Source organism: Mollisia scopiformis (genome assembly GCF_001500285.1).
Source record: "Mollisia scopiformis unplaced genomic scaffold LY89scaffold_5, whole genome shotgun sequence".
NCBI lineage: Eukaryota > Fungi > Ascomycota > Leotiomycetes > Helotiales > Mollisiaceae > Mollisia > Mollisia scopiformis.
Genome location: NW_017263585.1, coordinates 1,514,625 through 1,531,690, shown reverse-complemented (window position 1 = coordinate 1,531,690; position 17,066 = coordinate 1,514,625). Strand labels below are relative to the sequence as shown.

The 17,066-nt window shown below is 47.9% G+C and overlaps 8 protein-coding genes across 8 annotated transcripts; 4 read left to right on the top strand and 4 right to left on the bottom strand.

Annotated features, from left to right (window-relative positions):
• Positions 1-250: 250 nt before the first annotated feature.
• Positions 251-1,234, top strand: LY89DRAFT_433118 (uncharacterized protein). Its single transcript, XM_018207493.1, has one exon. It carries the CDS (start codon positions 381-383, stop codon positions 891-893), a length of 513 nt encoding a protein of 170 aa, XP_018075771.1. The 5' UTR covers positions 251-380; the 3' UTR covers positions 894-1,234.
• A 2,086-nt stretch (positions 1,235-3,320) lies between these two features.
• LY89DRAFT_433069 (uncharacterized protein) lies at positions 3,321-5,383 on the top strand. Its single transcript, XM_018207492.1, has 3 exons — positions 3,321-3,736; positions 3,785-4,051; positions 4,100-5,383. The coding sequence occupies exons 1-3, from the start codon at positions 3,459-3,461 to the stop codon at positions 5,067-5,069; spliced, it is 1,515 nt and encodes a 504-aa protein (XP_018075770.1). The 5' UTR covers positions 3,321-3,458; the 3' UTR covers positions 5,070-5,383.
• A 1,628-nt stretch (positions 5,384-7,011) lies between these two features.
• On the bottom strand, positions 7,012-8,048 carry LY89DRAFT_730195 (uncharacterized protein; the record flags this gene model as incomplete). Its single annotated transcript, XM_018219450.1, has 3 exons — positions 7,012-7,022; positions 7,077-7,903; positions 7,960-8,048. The coding sequence occupies 3 exons, from the start codon at positions 8,046-8,048 to the stop codon at positions 7,012-7,014; spliced, it is 927 nt and encodes a 308-aa protein (XP_018075769.1).
• A 698-nt stretch (positions 8,049-8,746) lies between these two features.
• On the bottom strand, positions 8,747-9,672 carry LY89DRAFT_547989 (Extradiol aromatic ring-opening dioxygenase; the record flags this gene model as incomplete). Its single annotated transcript, XM_018208267.2, has 3 exons — positions 8,747-8,987; positions 9,040-9,241; positions 9,303-9,672. Coding segments are annotated over 3 exons (813 nt in total), but the record flags the coding sequence as incomplete, so codon positions are not given.
• Positions 9,673-10,585: 913 nt separating this feature from the next.
• LY89DRAFT_665843 (NAD(P)-binding protein) lies at positions 10,586-11,354 on the top strand (the record flags this gene model as incomplete). Its single annotated transcript, XM_018212873.1, has 2 exons — positions 10,586-11,121; positions 11,192-11,354. The coding sequence occupies 2 exons, from the start codon at positions 10,586-10,588 to the stop codon at positions 11,352-11,354; spliced, it is 699 nt and encodes a 232-aa protein (XP_018075767.1).
• Positions 11,288-13,367, bottom strand: LY89DRAFT_433046 (uncharacterized protein). The gene is made up of 2 exons (XM_018207491.1): positions 11,431-13,367; positions 11,288-11,380 (listed from the first exon to the last, which is right to left on the bottom strand). The coding sequence occupies exon 1, from the start codon at positions 13,268-13,270 to the stop codon at positions 11,501-11,503; it is 1,770 nt and encodes a 589-aa protein (XP_018075766.1). The 5' UTR covers positions 13,271-13,367; the 3' UTR covers positions 11,288-11,380; positions 11,431-11,500.
• A 246-nt stretch (positions 13,368-13,613) lies between these two features.
• LY89DRAFT_778947 (uncharacterized protein) lies at positions 13,614-14,773 on the bottom strand. The gene is made up of 2 exons (XM_018222255.1): positions 14,335-14,773; positions 13,614-14,284 (listed from the first exon to the last, which is right to left on the bottom strand). Exons 1-2 carry the CDS (start codon positions 14,693-14,695, stop codon positions 13,812-13,814), a joined length of 834 nt encoding a protein of 277 aa, XP_018075765.1. The 5' UTR covers positions 14,696-14,773; the 3' UTR covers positions 13,614-13,811.
• Positions 14,774-15,456: 683 nt separating this feature from the next.
• LY89DRAFT_778946 (uncharacterized protein) lies at positions 15,457-16,257 on the top strand. The gene is made up of 4 exons (XM_018222254.1): positions 15,457-15,647; positions 15,698-15,790; positions 15,849-16,057; positions 16,105-16,257. Exons 1-4 carry the CDS (start codon positions 15,503-15,505, stop codon positions 16,156-16,158), a joined length of 501 nt encoding a protein of 166 aa, XP_018075764.1. The 5' UTR covers positions 15,457-15,502; the 3' UTR covers positions 16,159-16,257.
• Positions 16,258-17,066: the final 809 nt, after the last annotated feature.

Here is a 17,066-nt window from a genome sequence, read left to right as displayed (position 1 = left end):
AAAACGGAATCATCTGGGGTCCAAAGTCTTCCTCGGACCTCGACAAGCATTCGGTTGAAGGTCCGAGGTTTTGCTTGCTGTAAGCATGTGGTTCCCCAAAGGGAGCAAATGAGCTGTTCATTGCAGTGCAGAAATTATGGACCCACCACCAATTTCATAACTCGGTTTTTGGAATCGCGCGGAAGAAAAGAGTGTGATCCCGCAGATTTAGGGCAGCTTGGTCCTGGAGTTGTGGGGCTGACCCCAACATTGTCAGGTTTTAGTCTGCTGGGGTACCTTGTAGCCACGTTCATTCTGGATAGCTCGATGCATGGTTCTCCTGAATGATGCTGCCCTTTGTCTGCTGGATCTAGACACGGCTTGATAAGACTCTTCTGATAATGACTTTGTTTCGTTTGATCCCGTCCCGAGGCGTTTCATCTGATGGGCGCCGAGCCGAGCCACGGCATGAGGAGTCGAAATCAAGATGTATTTTGTGCAGAAGCGAAGTAGGTATCACTGTTCCACAGCAGGAACAAGCGACCACTCGCGCAATTCTTGTTGCGAACCCGAGTAGCTGTTTTGGCCCAGGCACAAGGATGCGCAATCACCCCTATCTCGATGCATCGAGCTGTTCACAGTGCTGCCGTGAACCGAGCCCGAACCTCCTCGCTGATCGAAGCTGGTCACTGTGTCATGCAACCCGAGATCTTGTCAGCCCTGAAATGAGAACGTCAGCTCGAATTTCCGACCAAGCCGCTCCTAAGGTAGATCATGTTTCTACGCTCCATGACGACTATTGCAGGCCTTTCTGGAATATCATGCGCGTAGATTTGTCGAAGCAAAACAGAAGACGAAGCCAGCCGATGCCGCTGTCAAGTTCTTCTGCCGCCGTCAGTGCGACTCGAGAATAATCACAGGAAATGCAGCAACCCGGAGATGTGATAAGGTTACGGGCCGTTCTCGAGGCTCAAGACTGGTAGCGCTCTCTACTGGATGTTGAGTCTGTAGGCGGTGAAGGCAGGCTGTGAATGGCTCGGCCAATATTAATATTTTTCATTGATGATCGGTTCCTGATCATCGACCTGAGTATTTACCTTTTCTGGGTGAGGCAAGTCGGCAATGCACAACGGATATCGTTTTCTATGCATGAGTCGAGTAGTCAGGTACAACACCGGCACAATAGAGTAGCTGAGAATGCCGAAAATCAACGAATATCGGAACAAGGCCGAGATAACACGAAGATGTAATCCATGCTGAGACGTAACTTCCCAGAGGACTCCATATATTGTTGTTCTCGCTTCTTGTCCGCTGTATTACTGCCCACCTTCCCTTTTGATATTGGTTTCCTGCAGCGTTGAGGAAGAGGAAGCGGAATTGGTGTGCGTGTGAGTGTGAGTGTGAGCCGACGAGATCTGTTCGTAGTGTATTTCGGGCCTCGAAGGTCCGGAGTCGAATGAATAAACTATTAAGGTTCTTCCATATTAGCTCGTGTTGGTTGGTTGGCAGAGAGGGGTACAACTTCTGGACGCGCACCAATTGCTTCGGTGCTAATAATGACCGGCCCCTAAATGGGATTAGCAGCAGATCGAAGAATGGTTCTCGGTGCTCCAAGACCAAGGATCGTAGAGCTATGCTGTGACTTTCCTCAATTTAACAGTGCAGATGCTGAAAGAATGTTACTGCGACGCTCCGGCTCGTACTCAAAAATTGATTTCGACTGGGTTTCCCCTGGTTGCAAATGCGTTGCTGGAGAAGATCATTGTCCGTACTGATTGATTCGAGTAATGGCGCCGAGGAGGTCGTCCAGGGTCCTCCACGCCTATCCAGTTTCTACAGCTTCTCCACTGTCTTGGGCTCGACTATCAGTGGACCTCCAGGCCAGATATTTAGTGGATCGATGCAAGTGGCGGACGTCCTCCTATTCGTTGTGTTTCTGGTGCACTGAAGAGCACACGCACGAAGTCAGAATCAAAACCTTTCAAAATCTGACAATAGCGGATACCTTCGCTCCTGCCCACTACTGACGGTGTGCCGTCGTTGTCCAGCTCTTTCCACCAATTGCCGAGATGATCTCCCCTGCAACGTTTGCCTTTCCAAACCTCGACCCAGTCTGTTGGAGCTGCCCCTGACGGTCATAGCCGCAATCGAGAGTTGCTCGAGAGTGCACTGATGGGGCGGGACCTCGAAAGCAGCCTTCCTATTGCGCCCATCGCCCGAGCTCGGATCTGACCTAAGGTTGTACGACCTGAATGGCGAGCATGAGGACGACGTCTGCAAGAGTGCGTTATCATCGCAGGTTTTCGGCTCGCCTCCGATGCAGTGGAAGGGTCACGCCTGTCCAGAGCAAGCCTCTCCCATCTGGACTAACCGATGGTATACCAGGCGAGGGGGGGTTGTCGGCTTCTGCGTTCGATGATTTGGCCGTGGCAAGGCCTTCTGTGTGTCAAACGACCATGTATCCAAGCCCCGTCCACTGCCGTGGCTGCCATGCCCTGTCTCGGTCGGTGTCCCTCAGTGGCTCCAACCCCGCGATGCCTCCCCAGAGATGCCACAGCCCCCTGCAGGCATGGGTCGATATTCCGCGATGCCAGAAATGTTGTTGATTGTTGACTGCTGCATGGTCAGGACGCGCATATCTCTTCCCATTTGGAAACGAGTGCTGGGCTACCTGGTACGTACCCATTCTTTCTCCTTGATGGCGGAGATGCCAGAGAAACTCTCTTCTGGCACCTTTTCCTCTTCAAGAACAATATCCAATCTTCTGTCTCCTCCCTTGACCTGTTTGGTAGCGAACGGGCACGCTTCAGTCACAGCTTCATGCCCCAGACGGGTGTGCTAGCATGCAGGTAGCCCTGGCGTTGCATAAGATCTGGGACAAGAACCCTTTCCTTCCCTCTCCACCATTTCGTCCATGACGGCGCGCGCAGTAGGGAGCAAACAACGTCGAGAGGGAGATCTTTTCTGCGTATCTGCTGGTGCTGTTGCTCGCTCTCGGACCCGTGGACTTCGATTGTGGATGCCGTTTGTGCTATTGGGGTGTGTCGATGCTTTTGAGTACTTGAAGGATGAATGTCCTGGCCTGAGCACAAGAGAAAAAAAGCTTCACTTCACGCGAGCCGCTACGCATGCAAGTAACCGTCGTCGCCAAAGCACGACTCACTTATTTGACTCGACTTCTTCACTTTCAATTCAGTGTTAACTCGCCACGAGAGAAGTACATCCACTCAACTTTGTTGTTGAATGTGCTCCATCGGTTTTACTTTCTCGCGCCTACGCATACGCCTACGTCAGTCCTTACTTTAATTTCCACGCATACACTTTCGTTTGCACCCAGATACTCGACTCTCTCTTGACAACCTCGATCGATACGGAACCTCCCCCCAGCTGGTCCTCAGCACTTCAACCCTCCTTGCTGAGGATTGTCTTCTGCTTTACCTCTCAAGATCAATCACGCGCTCGAACAGCCATCCGCAAAGATGCACGCTTCAGAGCTCAGCCAGGCGAATTTCACTACCTTCAACCAGCTGGAACGTATTGCTTCAGCTTTCTCCTTGTGTGGAACAGCATTCGTCGCAGTCACCTTCCTCAGCTCGGAAGCTTTCCAAAAACCCATCAACCGCTTAGTGTTCTATGCTTGCTTGGGCAACATCTTCACCAATGTCGCCACCATCATGGCTAGAGCAGCAGTTGAGGCCGTCTCGGATGGCAACTTCAACACACCCTTGTGCCAGTTCCAGGCTGTCTTGATCCAAATGTAAGTTGTGATGCCCAATCTCACCTTCAATCCGCTGACCACGCGTAGGTTTCTTCCTGCAGATGCTCTCTGGACTTTTGTCATGGCTCTGAATGTCTACCTGACCTTCTTCCGCGGGTTCACTGGCCCTGAGCTTCGCAGACTTGAGAAATATTACTTTATCGCCTGCTATGGAATCCCGTTCGTCCCGGCTCTGGCTTTCGTCTTCGTCACCAATGCCAAACAAGGCCACATGTATGGGAATGCTGCCCTGTGGTGTTGGGTCTCTAGTGATTGGGATGTCTTCCGCATTGCGACCTTCTATGGTCCTGTATGGTAAGTAAACGCGTCTCGAACCAAAGCAGCACACTAATACTACGTTAGGTTGGTCATTCTAGCGACTATTGCAATCTACGTCTATGCTGGAAAAGAAATCTACAACAAGACGCAGCTTCTACGTGACTTCAATAAGCGTATGCCTGATCCAATGATCATTCCCCATGATCCATTCAGTGGTCATCCCAATGAGGTTGTCTATGTTACTTCTCAAACCACTGTCGAGTCCTCGGCTCCCATCGATTTAAGTCAGCTCACCCCAACTGGCCGCCAACAGCCTGGAGCACCTACACCTGCACTCGAATCTAAATACAATGTCACGATCACCGCTGGCTCCAAAGACAAGGCCGACGCGCCTCTCGAAAATGTCACGCGATTTTCGTACGATGAGAAATCCCCTTCCGAATCACGCCCCTTGCCGGAGCCTCCTGTGTCCGTCCTCACGCCGACTACGCCAAGCTACAGAACACCTCAATCTGGCAGAAGACCGGCTTCACTACAAGCTACTACCGCGATGTTGTCCTACACCAAGGTCGCTGGTTTGTTCTTCTTAGCAATGATGATGACCTGGATCCCTTCTTCTGCAAATCGGGTCTACTCGGTCATCAACCCAGACGATGTCTCTCTTGTTCTTGAGTGCTTCTCCGCTTTCGTCCTTCCTCTTCAAGGTTTCTGGAACGCTTTGATCTACGCTACCACCAGCATTCCAGCTTGCAAATCTCTGTGGAAGCAGGTCAAGGAGCAACGACGCCTGAGCGGCAGCGGTCTGCGCAATCTCGCACGCGGCTTCCCGTCTGATGGTGAGAGCGTCCAACCTCACATTCCACATCACCACTCTGGTGGTCACCAGAGGATCAAGTCACGTTACCATGAGCACGAGACCGACTCCATGACAGAGCTCAAGGAAAGCCGTCCACAAACTGGCAAGAGTACTCGAGGAGGAAGTGGTGACTCAACCGATCCCATCGTGCATGTCCTGTCCCAAGAAGATTACTCGAGAGGTTTCTCAGGGGTCTGAGCGCTTCCGAATAGCATTTTCTTCTTCGTCCACAGGGACATGGGCTTAGCATGGCGTTTTGGGACGGTAATTTGGCGGAGAGTCAAGGTCGACGGGTGGAGTTGTGGTTGATACCGGGTTTTTGTCTTCTCTTCTCGGGCATTTGATCACATGATCAAGTTGTCATTCTTTTGTACTTTCTCTTCTTCGGCACTGAACCTTTTTCCAGTTCTTCTGAGGGAGACGAAAAATGGGTGTACATTAAAAAATGGGCATGGCTGTATCATATGTCTCACGGCGAGCTGGTTGTAAATGGAATAAAAAAAACTTTCTAGTCAATGATTTTTCCAGCATTTTGGTGAAGTGAAGATGATGCTTTTCCTGTCCTAGTTACTTTCGTTCATCTACCTCACTTACTATCTCCCTAGGTTCATTGCCTCCTGCTTTTCGATCTCCTTCTCTTTTCCCCACAACCATCATTATCCCAATCCTTCACTCGAACTTCGTCGATGGCAATTCGGTCTGGTTTGTAAGACGCTTTCCACTCATCTTCAAGATTCATCTTCTCCCGATTCATACCCACTGCTGAGTGTAAGCCTGCCATATACCTGAGCTGATCCTCCCGAGTCATAATCCTCGTCGAGAGCGCACGTGACGCTGAGAGCGCAAATTGCGCGAATCGCGCAGAATGCGCATTACGTTCACCGAGCACAAAAGATAAGTTGAACATGGCGCTTCTGGATGAAAGTTGAAACATCCCCGACCAGTTGTAAGTTGATGAAGGAGCTCTCCAATCGTTTGATACGAGGAAGGGAGGAAGATGGGGAGAATCGTGGTCATTGGTAGCTGGGAAGGTGTTGGCTGATCATAGGGAGGAAAGAATATATGGCATTGATGGTTGTTCGAGGTAATGAAGTGGATTCATTTTTCCTCTTGTGCTTGGTTGGACTTGTTGGTGAACGGAAAGGAGGCTTAGATACTGCTTTATGTTGTTCCTTCAGCTTTCTATATATGTAGTCTTTAGTGTTAGTGGATAGGGGAATTGCGGGGGTATTTGTAAGACTGTTTACGAATCAGATAAACTTTGCATTGACAACAACCTGGTAGTATCAGAATACAATCTTGACTACCTCAGAATACATCGTCAGGAAGTCGGCTCTGTCGACATCTAGTATTCTCGTATTCGCATAAGTTCAAGATTCATAGATCATAGAAGAACATCAAGGGTATGCCTCATGAAATGTTGGCTAAAATGCTCATGCTGGCAGCGGGCGTGAGCAGGCAAGGATCCGAGAAGTAATAAGACCTCATTAACTTTATGTTTCCAGGCTCCACTTTCTGACAGACTTTATAGAGATGGTCAAAGTCGGTCAAGCTCAAGCAAGATCAAGAACGCTACACTTAGAACTTGACCAGATGTGTGGTAATATTACATAGTCATGAATGGTTGTGATAGGGGAGCTGGATATGCCTTCAGCGAAGGAGTATCAATTGTTTGTAATTTTCATTAGTCTCTTGAACAATAACCCCTTTCGTTTCCCCCTAGAATTCTGTGACTATCGTGGAAGCCTAATGAGTTACTTCTTTACCACATCAAAATCCTACGTCGTATCCTTCTATTGTTCCAGTCAAATCCTTCCTCCACAACAAACTGCTTTGAAAATGAGCACATGAAATTGGAAAAAGAAAAAAAAAGAGAGTTCAAGATAAAGAGGAGAAGAAGAGGAGCCAAAGTCACTAAGTTGCAACTTCCTCTGCATTTGGAAAAGCTAGTTATAGTTTATGGAGTGTGGTTTGTATTCAGTTCCATGTCCAAATGGCTGCATCCAACGCTACATATTACCACCAACGAAACTTCAAAATTCCTCAGTGTTCAACGAACCGCATCAACAAATACTTGTTCCCATCTACCCAGCAGACAATATGACCGAGCGTTCATCACAGTACCTTGCCGAATCAACATTCATTTGTTCTCTACTGTCCTGTCAGTGGACTTGGGCGGTCAATGGAGAGGTGAACAAGTCATACCTTTTTGTTCTCCTTCATCTTCAGGGACTATGAATTCTTCCATATCTTGTTCGTCTCCCTGCTCCACCCTCTCTGGAAAGCTTGACGCTAGCAAAATAAACACATCAACAAGCATTTCATGGGGATATTGTTTGGAATAGTCTCTAATGACACTTTCGTCGATAAGGAAAGCGATGTCAGAGACGATCCATCTGCGCAGAACACTTCCGGCTGCTGTGTTCTCGTAGATAAAGCAGCATTGGTGGATTGCCATCATGCGGGTTTCTGAGCAGACCTTTTGCAACTGGTTCATAACCTGATTTTGCAACTTTGGAATCAACAAATGCTCAGCAAGAACCCATAGCTCAACAAGGATTTGAATTTGGTGCATGATCACTTTATCTGCAGCCGAAGGTTCATCCTTTGGAACTTTGTCCTGGACCAATCCCTCTTCAACTAACTTCTGTTCCTTTGGAGCTTGGTGCTGGACCACGTTCTCTTCAGCTGAATTCTCTTCCTTCGGAACCTGGCCTTGGGCCGGGTTCTCTTCAACTAGCTTCTCTTCCTTTGGAGTTTGGTGCTGGATCAAGTCCTCTTCAACTGAATTCCCATCCTCCTGAATATTGTCGAGGTTCAAGTTTTGTGTATAAAACCACTCTCCTAGTAGCATGATAGTATTATGGTTGAAGAAGTCGTCAAATCGGTACTCCTGGGTTTGGCCCTCGATGAAGTTGCTTTCAAAAGCGGCTTTCAAGACAGGGGTGTAGTATGTGACGAAGTGCCTGTGAACGGTGAATGACTTCGCCTTCTCCGATTTTCCTGCAAAGAGTTTGACCAGATGTGAATCCCTGCCTATGATCAGCTAAACTACTCATACTGCAGTCGGTTGAATGAAGATACTTACCGTAATGTAGGAGGTTTGCGCTCAGGTTTGGCTCGTCTTTGGCTGGCCGACGCAGGCGTCAAGCCTGGGGGAGTAGAAGAGTCTGACATTGCGATCTGATCACGACAAGAGACCAGGTAACTGAAGTTATTCTAGACTTTGCGAGATGATTTTGGTGGATGGTTTTTTGGTGGATGATTTTTGTGGATACTTGTCTGTTGAAATCTTGGGTTTTGACGGAATCGCAATAGGCTGTTAGCGCGCTCAAATTCCATGTGCTAGTGAACCTGTGGATGCTAAATTTAGTTGTGTATTCATTTGATGAGTTGAACAACGACAAAAGCACAAAAGCTACAGCTTGGCTAGGCTTCATGATTGATTGCACCCTAAAATTACGTATTTGGGCTGCTTTGAGCGACGTGAGCATGTGGATTGGTTAAGTAACGTTCCGTATAGTGCTGAAAGATTCTAATGTCACTTGTAATTCCGGGCTTACCTCTCAATGGACTGTGTCTCGAGTTACCAGACCGAAGGAAACTATAAGGGATGAGGAGTAATGATGGTAGTAATTACTACTCTAATGCAAGACACTCTTTGGTGGAGTTGAAAGATGTAGTGCTCGGAATTCTTGCAAAGCATTCAACGAATCAGATAAATTGACCCAACAGCGCTGAACAGTTCAAACAGGCATCTGGATTATCTGCACTGCCATCGTCTCCCCATAAATAAATAACTGCAAGAGACCAATCCTATCAGCGAATGACGGCATTTGAACAGAAACTGCTTAGGCTCAAGCTACCTCATGTCTCTACAGTTTCCCAAATCGATACTGCGCCCAACTCAAACTCCCTTCAGGCAAAGTCCACAATCTCTCACCAACATCCAAGCCCGCAGCTCCCGCAGCAACATGCATGGGAAGGATGTGTTCCAAGGTAGGATGCGCCTTCCGAGCATCACTGGCCTTCATCGATTCCAGCATGTTTGCCCGCCGTTCTTCAGGCTTTGATTCGGCAGCTTCTTTCAATGCTTCGTCAAAGCTGAAGGTGTACCTGCACAACATTAGCTTGAAGACAGGCTGCCGAATCAATGAGATCAGCTTACGGCATAGTTTGCCCAGTTCCTCTTGAAGCTCGGAAATCATGAAGATTGTGGACAGCCATTCCTGCACCAATGATCAGGATGCCTTCATCTCGGAGGCTTTCAAGTGCTTGTCCCATGCGATAATGTTGGTCTGTGTCTTCACTGGCGAACAAAGAGACTTGCACAATTGGCACATTCAACGGGTTCTTCTTGGGGTCGAAAGCTATATGTAACATAGCGTCAGCCGTGGAATATATACCAATGACTCAGGAGATTCATCTCACCAACGATAAAACCAGCCCAAACACCATGGTCCAGCCCTCGCTCGACCCTCTCAACTTCGATTCCAGCACCCGTCAGCTTCTCAATGACCTTCTCAGCAATCTCAGGACTTCCTTTATTGGGAAACTTATACTCGTAGTAGTGCTTCGGGAAGCCGTAGAAATCGTAAATGATGTCAGCTTGTTCGGCAACATTGATTGAAACTTTGCTTGGGCCGTCTTGCCAATGAGCTGAGAAGACGACTACTGCTCTCGGTTTGACTTGTGTAGCAATTTCGTGGCCAATTGAGATGATTTGGGAGTAGGATGGATGCTCTGTGTTGACCATTGAATTGGGCCCGCCAATGCCGAGAAAGTAGACGGGCGTCCTTGCGGGAGGAGTGTTTGAGGGATAAGTAGACATGATAGTTGCAGCTCGAGAGAGGAAATATCTTGTGAGGGCTTGGCAAGAAATTTGGGGCACGGAGAGATGAATTGGGTGGAGAAGGCCAGAAGAACAAATATGAAAGATATATGTTTCGAGTGGAGAGCGGGTCGATTGACCAAGCGCATGACTAGTGTATGTTGCAAGCAGAATAAGAATCGATCAGCGCCTTATGATTCAGACACGTAACCTTCCCACAATTTGTTTGTCTAACGTAGAAAAGAAGACGGACGAGAACTTGAAGAAGGACGGAGATAACAGTCTAATATGGAATATCTTGCAGGGTTGACGTGCTCGTAAGTCCAACTTCGGGCTTCGGTCTTCGATTCTAGAGTCGCTAACGACTCGGGTTTTATCATCTGAAATGTGTTCGAGTTTGAGACATGACGAATAATTCAAGTTCATGAGAGGCTCATAGTGCAGATGCAAGGCTGACATGGAGGTGCAGGACTAGCTCATCCCGCGCGGCTCATGCATGGCTGGCTTAGCGGACCCACCCGCGCGGCTTGTGGGTCCTAAGAAGCCCAAAGAGACCGCTGGCAAGACTCAAACCGCTGAAGAGGTGTATTTTTGCAAGTGATTTTGGTTGATGAGATGCAGAACAATTATGTCCGAGTATCGACCCGGAGCCGAAGGCGTATAACTCCTGACTTGATTTCAAATCTTCGCAAAGAACTCCTTTCCGAAAGTCAGAACCGCGGGGTCTGCCCAGAATATTCGGAGTATGATGCAAATCCTGTTTCCTATAAAGAGGAGGCATCTTGACTTCAAGAAAACTCCATTCTTACATTCCAAATCTAAACCTCTTTAGAACCAGATAAATACACCCAGAACGATCTTTATCACCGATTCCAGAATCACAATGGCATCCAATCCTGTCGTACTCATTCTCGGGGCCGGGCCCAGAGTTGGTGTTGCTATAGCCGAGAAATTTGCCAGTCTTGGATACAGCGTCGCTGTTGTGTCTAGAAAAGGAACTGGGACAAAGAACGACAAAGGTTTCCTCTCCCTCAAGGCAGACTTCACCGAGCCGAACTCCATCCCAGCACTATTCGAAGAAGTGAAGAGCGAGTTCAAAATCGCTCCCAGCGTCGTCGTCTACAATGCAGCGGCGCTCACCATGCCTCCGGCCAGAGACTCCGTGCTCTCAGTTTCCACGGAGAGCGTCACTGCGGATCTGAACGTCAACACGGTAAGCGCCTACGTGGCAGCACAGCAAGCTGTCGAGGGATGGAAGACGTTGCCGAAAGAAACCAAGAAGACTTTCATATACACCGGCAACATCGCAAACGTCCTTATCGTGCCCATGCCGATGATGCTGGATTTAGGCATGGGAAAGTCTGCCTCGGCATTTTGGATTGGCCTTGCTGATGCAACGTACTCGGAGAATGGATCCCGGTGAGTACATTGTCCCCCGTGAAAAAGAAATGTTTGCAGCGATTCCGTGCTGACAGCTTTGATTTGATAGATTTTTCTATGCCGATGAGCGCCAAGCAGATGGCAGACCCATAGGTATGGAATTAAATGGAGATGCGCATGGCGAGTTCTATGCTCAGCTGGCGAGCCAAGGGGAGAATGTTCCATGGCACGCCACCTTCGTCAACGGCAAGGGATATGTCCAGTTCAAATGAGACGCCCATTCAAGGATAGATGTTGTCTGAGCCAATGTTATTGATCATTTTAATTGGAAAGAACTGAATCAAATACCATACTGTGAAAGACTCGTACCACAAGCATTTCAGTTTCCTATCATTCAACTACATGATCGACCTCCTTCCTAGACAAGTAAGACAAGGTCACCTTCGCCTTTGAAACATGCAGCGAGATCGCGGCCAGCAGCAGGTGCATTCCTGTTTTGCCACACTCTTTCCATGATCTCGAGTGCTTTGCGCAAAGTCCCAAACACAACTGATGGTTCCAAGACTCCCACCAGTTCACGGAAATGAGTTTCTTGAGCTGACTCCGCAAGACAGCCAGCAATGGAGAATGGCCAGGCCATAGTCCTCAATAACGCCGGAGGGGATATTTGACTCAGCAGCTTCAAAATTCGAGCCACATGATATCGCACATCGTTATTAGCTGGCTGCCACCCAGACACAACCACAGAGAGATAAAGGAGAGCTGCATGAGCCCAGACACGAGTTACCAAGGAAGTTTGGTCTGCAGGCACTGTTGACTGCTGTGAATCTGCTCCGAGTACATCTAGTATGCTGTTTGTGCGCTTGGGAAGAAAGGCTGGCTCCATTTCGATCTTTGTAAGGTGTGCTTCCAACGAGGCCTTGATATATGTGGCGCGGTGGACGAGTTCCATGACGTCGAGAGTTCCACTACGACTACACTGATGTTTCCGCGCATCAAGCACAGAAACTTCGCTGATGTTTAACAACACCCAATTCTGACAGCCTACAACAGCCTCAAAATTGATGAGGCATTCAATCCCATCAAGGAGACTGCTGTGATACTCATACAGTCTAGGTTGCTCCTGGAGCACTGTGCTGGCGATGATATCATCCAACATCAAGAGGGTGACTGAGAAACGAAAGGCAGCTTGCTCAGATCTTGGCCCCTGGATACATTGGTTAGGCAGGCGCCATGACGAGGGCCCCAGAAGACTCATAACAGCGTGGAACTTTGAGCTGGGACAGGCGTTCTCGGCCTCGCCAGCACTGTTGAGAAGTTGTTCAAAAAGAGTCAGAGCGGCGTTGAGGTGTGACTGGCAGTTTTTGAAGCTTGAGATGGAAACCTCGAATCGCTGTACCTGCATGATGCTTGTCATAATCCGTACAGCGCCGTGAATATGTTCAGTGATGCTTGAACCTTGAATCACCTGCAGAGACTGTCCCAGTACTTCGAAGGCATCTCCTGTCTGTTTGAGCACCGACTCGAAAACATCATCGGGATTGGATGTCTCCTGCGCGAGGGAGAAAAAATAAGTGCTTTGGCACAGGGTGGCTTGTCGAAATACAGGGCTCCCAATCATCATTTCCAGGATCCATGCTCTGCCACCGTGAAGGGGAGAAGGGTTGTAGAACGGGAACAAGAACGGTAGTACATGTTCGAGACAAAACATGAGCAGAATGATTTCAGACCGGCCAAGGACGAGAGGGTCTTTGCTAGTGATACTGCAAGTAGTCCCATTATGGCGCTGCACAGCCGGTACCTCGGGACACGGCTCATCTCTTCTGATGTCTGTGGTTATCCTGAGAACATCATCTGTCGGAGCGTCCAGATGGGGAAGTACAGTCCAGGCAGCATTTGTAGGATCAATACTTGGCATATGCTCGACAGAGAGACTCTCCACGATTTCCCCACGATGGCGATGTTCTTTAATCTTGCGTTTGAAACGCTCGGCCATCTCTTCTTGCCTCGCTCCACCATCCATCCACTCCGGTTTTTCCTGTGCATAGTAGCAGTCGATATGTAGACCAGCACACGTCTCGCACACAGGGTGTCTTTCATCACATTTCTTGCGTCGGAGTCGGCAGGTCCAACAGCCATTGAAGCTCCGTGCAGTGCCGTTGTGTCGTGAACCGTGGGATAAGTCCATATTTCATGATGGGATCCAGCTGTTCTCCTTACTCGAGGATATATGTGAATTGTGTAAGGATGGATAAAATGAAGCTTGCAGAGCTGAGAAATGGTCGTTGATACATGATATGTAAGCACTGGAAGCGAGCTTGTCTTTTCCAAAGTGAGCTTAGCTTCAGAATAGATCACGTGCTGAAGAACTGTATTGGGTGCAGGTGGTTTAATCCTTTATAAGGTGATCGGGCTCCGCCCAATTCACGCCTTCGACTTCAAAGACTTCAAAGCTATAGTAAAACTTCTCGACTTCTTATTTATCTTTTATCCTCCCCATCCCCCCTCCCCCACCCCCCTTCCCACACCCCGCCGCAATTGCTTTAAGACTTCAAAAGAATTGACTCTTATAATTATTATTGCAGGGGTACTCAAAAACGTCACTTTTCCTAAAACGTGACTTTTTTGAAAAACGTGACTTGCGATTGAGTCATAATCAGACCCCTGTAAGGTAGAGAAAATTGACACCCTCGGAGGAACCTTTAACTTCGTACCTCAGTCAAAGGCATTTACTTCTTCATCCTTTCCACCTTATTCATCGTCACCGCGACCCTCCTGCAGATCTCTCGAGTTTCCTCGCTCAGATCGCTCGTAGACCCAATGGCTCCCCACCTCTCTTTCCAAATGGCCCATCTCTCCTTGCTGAACCCTCTTTTACCCTTCCACAATTCACTTTCCGTATCCCACGCACAATTGACGCTTTCATTCTCCTCGATTTTTTGATTGAAAATAGTTCTTCCAGCAATCAAAAACCATTGTGCTGCAGCAGGAACATTCATCTCCAATTCTGGGATTGTCCGCTTCTTCTCTAAAACGGAGATGATGAGAATGAGCGCGAAGAACACTTCATTGTCCATTCCCATGATCTTGGCTGGTACACAAGCAGCTGAGAAGGCTTGGAAATTCTTCCATTTCTCAGAGAGTGGATTCGTGGCTAGAGCACGAGCTCCTCTTGATTTTGAAATGGTGTCCGACCAGAGTGCTGTGATGACCGATCAGTATCAGATAGAGTTAGAAAGCAAAAGCACTGACAGTCATTGGCATCTCTCCAAAGCCTTCCCCATGAAGTTCTTGCATCATTGCCAGCCCAGTCCACTCCTCCTTCTTCGGTCGACTTCGGAAGTGTGCCGATACGCCTGAGCAACTCGATGATGGCGGGGTGGGCTTCAAGACAATCCTCTGCGCAGAACAAGAGAAGTGTCCACACTCGCCCGACCTTAGCATCGGCCCGTAATTTACTTTTGGGGTCTCTCTCGGTAACACGAGCTGCTGCTTCCGGCGGAGGAACCCTGCCTGACAAGTAAGCCTCGAATGCTGGGCCGCCACCATCAATATAGTATCCTTCGCCTCTGACAGCATTAAACCACTCCGTGTAGTCTGAGGTGTCATCCATTGCTTGTGAGTTCAGAAAGAGTTTTCTTGTTCGTTAGAGATGGAATCAATGAGGTGTTTCCTCTTACGAGAAGACCGGTGTTTGAATTGAAAAAAGGGAGCTTCGCTTAGAAAAATGGCGTGTTGCACCGCCTTCGAATTTAGCCTCGAATGTGGGAATGATTCGAGCGTAACTCAGCCTCACTTCCCGGGTATTGGAGAAGCGCCCCCAACACTTTCAATCTGACAGGGTCTAGCGGGATGATCCTCCAGTCGTGGTGTTCTTACTTGCATGTATATGAATTGGAGCGGAGTGGGGTAGACAGGTCCTCGGACGGCATTTGTTAGGGAGGTGGCTTAGGTAGAGAAACTTCTTTCCTTCTTCGGCACATTGTACGAGCTATATAGTACTTTCATCAAAACTGAGGCTGACCCGCATTGCATGTATCTATTGTTGAGGGAAAACGCTGGCGGCCGACAATGATGAGGTTGCACAACGTTGGAGGATTTAGCCGCTACTGTTTATATAGAATTGTAAATGAAAATATTGGATTGAAATTTAAAATAATTTGTGTTGCGGTGAGGGAATAATCAGACAACATTGTCATGTTTCTATATTCGGGTTCGACTATAGCCTGGTTACAATTTCTATGCTCAGCTAGCTATGGAATCATCTCACCCTCTTGATGGAACGTGAAGACAATGAATGAAGAGAACATAAACTATAAGTACCCATCTTTCACTGGCACTGGTTTCTTGATCCTTCTCACTCTCAAAGCATATTCTTTGAAAGAGGACAAAGAATTAACATTGTCTACGCTTTTCCACCATGCAGTTCCTCTCCTTTCTCGCTATACTTGCGGCGACGTCTTCGTGCGTTAGCTCGGCAGCTATCGATAATACTGTTGGTCTTTCTATGAGAGACGAACTTGACGACATAATCAACCTTCCCACAAAATCGGTCCGCTGCGGTGGTATGTAACGGCATTTCCCCCCTTTCATACTCGCTCTAACCAATTCAAAGGAAGTCTGGCCAGAGCCGAAATACATACCACAGCCGATATCAAGAAGGCAGCTACCAATACTCTCAACCATCTCGATGCTAACACTGTAGTCGGTACGAAATATCTCGTGTCTGTAAGAGTTAGAAAGCTAATCATCATCGACCTATACAGGAGATCAGAACTACCCCAAGAGATACGGATACAGAGATCCCGCTGTCACCTTGTCTAGTCAATGCTCGGCAACAGACACTTTGTATGAATTTCCCATTACCAGAGGAACTTGGAATGGCGTTCCTGGAGATACGACAGATATCCCAGATAGAATCATCATCAAGCGAACTAGCAAGAAAGGGATTTATTGTGGGCTCATCACTCATACGGTATGTGTTCGTGAATAGGTGGCGAGTAGAGCTGATCCGTGTTGTAGGGTGCACCAGCTAGTCCCATCACCAACAACCCTTTCCAAAGTTGCACAGGTTAGATAGGACACCAGTTATTTCTCTGAACCTTGATTTCAGTTTGTTCCTACAAGAAAATATATGTTGAAGTTAAAAGGCCACTATTCGTTTTTTTCAAATTGAGGTTTAGTTTTAGATAAAAAGCATTGTTTGACTTTCCTCTAATCCTTCGGAACAGAATGCCAAGTTCGTGATGTACATCCTGAAATATTTCTGAAAAGATCCAGTGATGCGCCCGGTGAGACCAAGACTACAACTATTACAATCAGAATCCAGACTCAACACAATGAGAACACAGTATCTGAAATCCGTGACGCCAACCAAAATGTCAAAAGTTCCAAGGGAACAATCTGACTTGACAATAATTGACTTTATTCCATAGTTCAGCAGTGACCAATGAGTAAATAAATGTGTACGTCTGGACCATAGGCGAGAGATGATGGGCATGAAAAGGGGGTAAGCGAGAATCACGTGTGGCCGGGCTAGTGCCCAGAAAGACTTTGCAGAAAGATCGCGTCCCTCGACGAGTCGCAACTTCTCCTCGGGATAATCAAGAGAGAGCTACGATTGTGAGTGCGTTACAATAATACGCGAGTATCCTTAAAATTGAACGCTATTGACCGCCATTCTCCTCCTTCAGTCGTTTCCTCAGATATCTGCGAAGACTTGCCCCGAACCAAGCCGGAGGACAATGATAATAGAATGTGCACCCTCCAACTGGTCCCAATAGGGCAAGATGTATCTGCAGCTAATGGGGAGCGCAGGAAAGAAGACGAGGGAGACATGTCGTTGGCAAACAGGCTAGATGGAGAAGACGCATCTAGGAAAGACATGATGTCGAGGCAACTTTAGGATGGATTTCTACAGCATATATTCAAGGCGGTGTCTTTTTCAGCATTAGCTCATGCCGAGCCCCAGCAACAAAGCGTAG

Coding starts and splice junctions, on each gene's coding strand:
- LY89DRAFT_433118 (XM_018207493.1), top strand. CDS start 381: ATGACTTTGTTTCGTTTGATCCCGTCCCGAGGCGTTTCATCTGATGGG.
- LY89DRAFT_433069 (XM_018207492.1), top strand. CDS start 3,459: ATGCACGCTTCAGAGCTCAGCCAGGCGAATTTCACTACCTTCAACCAG. Junction 3,737..3,784: donor CAGGCTGTCTTGATCCAAAT/GTAAGTTGTGAT, acceptor GACCACGCGTAG/GTTTCTTCCTGCAGATGCTC. Junction 4,052..4,099: donor ACCTTCTATGGTCCTGTATG/GTAAGTAAACGC, acceptor ATACTACGTTAG/GTTGGTCATTCTAGCGACTA.
- LY89DRAFT_433046 (XM_018207491.1), bottom strand. CDS start 13,270: ATGGACTTATCCCACGGTTCACGACACAACGGCACTGCACGGAGCTTC.
- LY89DRAFT_778947 (XM_018222255.1), bottom strand. CDS start 14,695: ATGGATGACACCTCAGACTACACGGAGTGGTTTAATGCTGTCAGAGGC. Junction 14,285..14,334: donor TTGGAGAGATGCCAATGACT/GTCAGTGCTTTT, acceptor CGGTCATCACAG/CACTCTGGTCGGACACCATT.
- LY89DRAFT_778946 (XM_018222254.1), top strand. CDS start 15,503: ATGCAGTTCCTCTCCTTTCTCGCTATACTTGCGGCGACGTCTTCGTGC. Junction 15,791..15,848: donor CGATGCTAACACTGTAGTCG/GTACGAAATATC, acceptor CGACCTATACAG/GAGATCAGAACTACCCCAAG. Junction 16,058..16,104: donor GTGGGCTCATCACTCATACG/GTATGTGTTCGT, acceptor TCCGTGTTGTAG/GGTGCACCAGCTAGTCCCAT.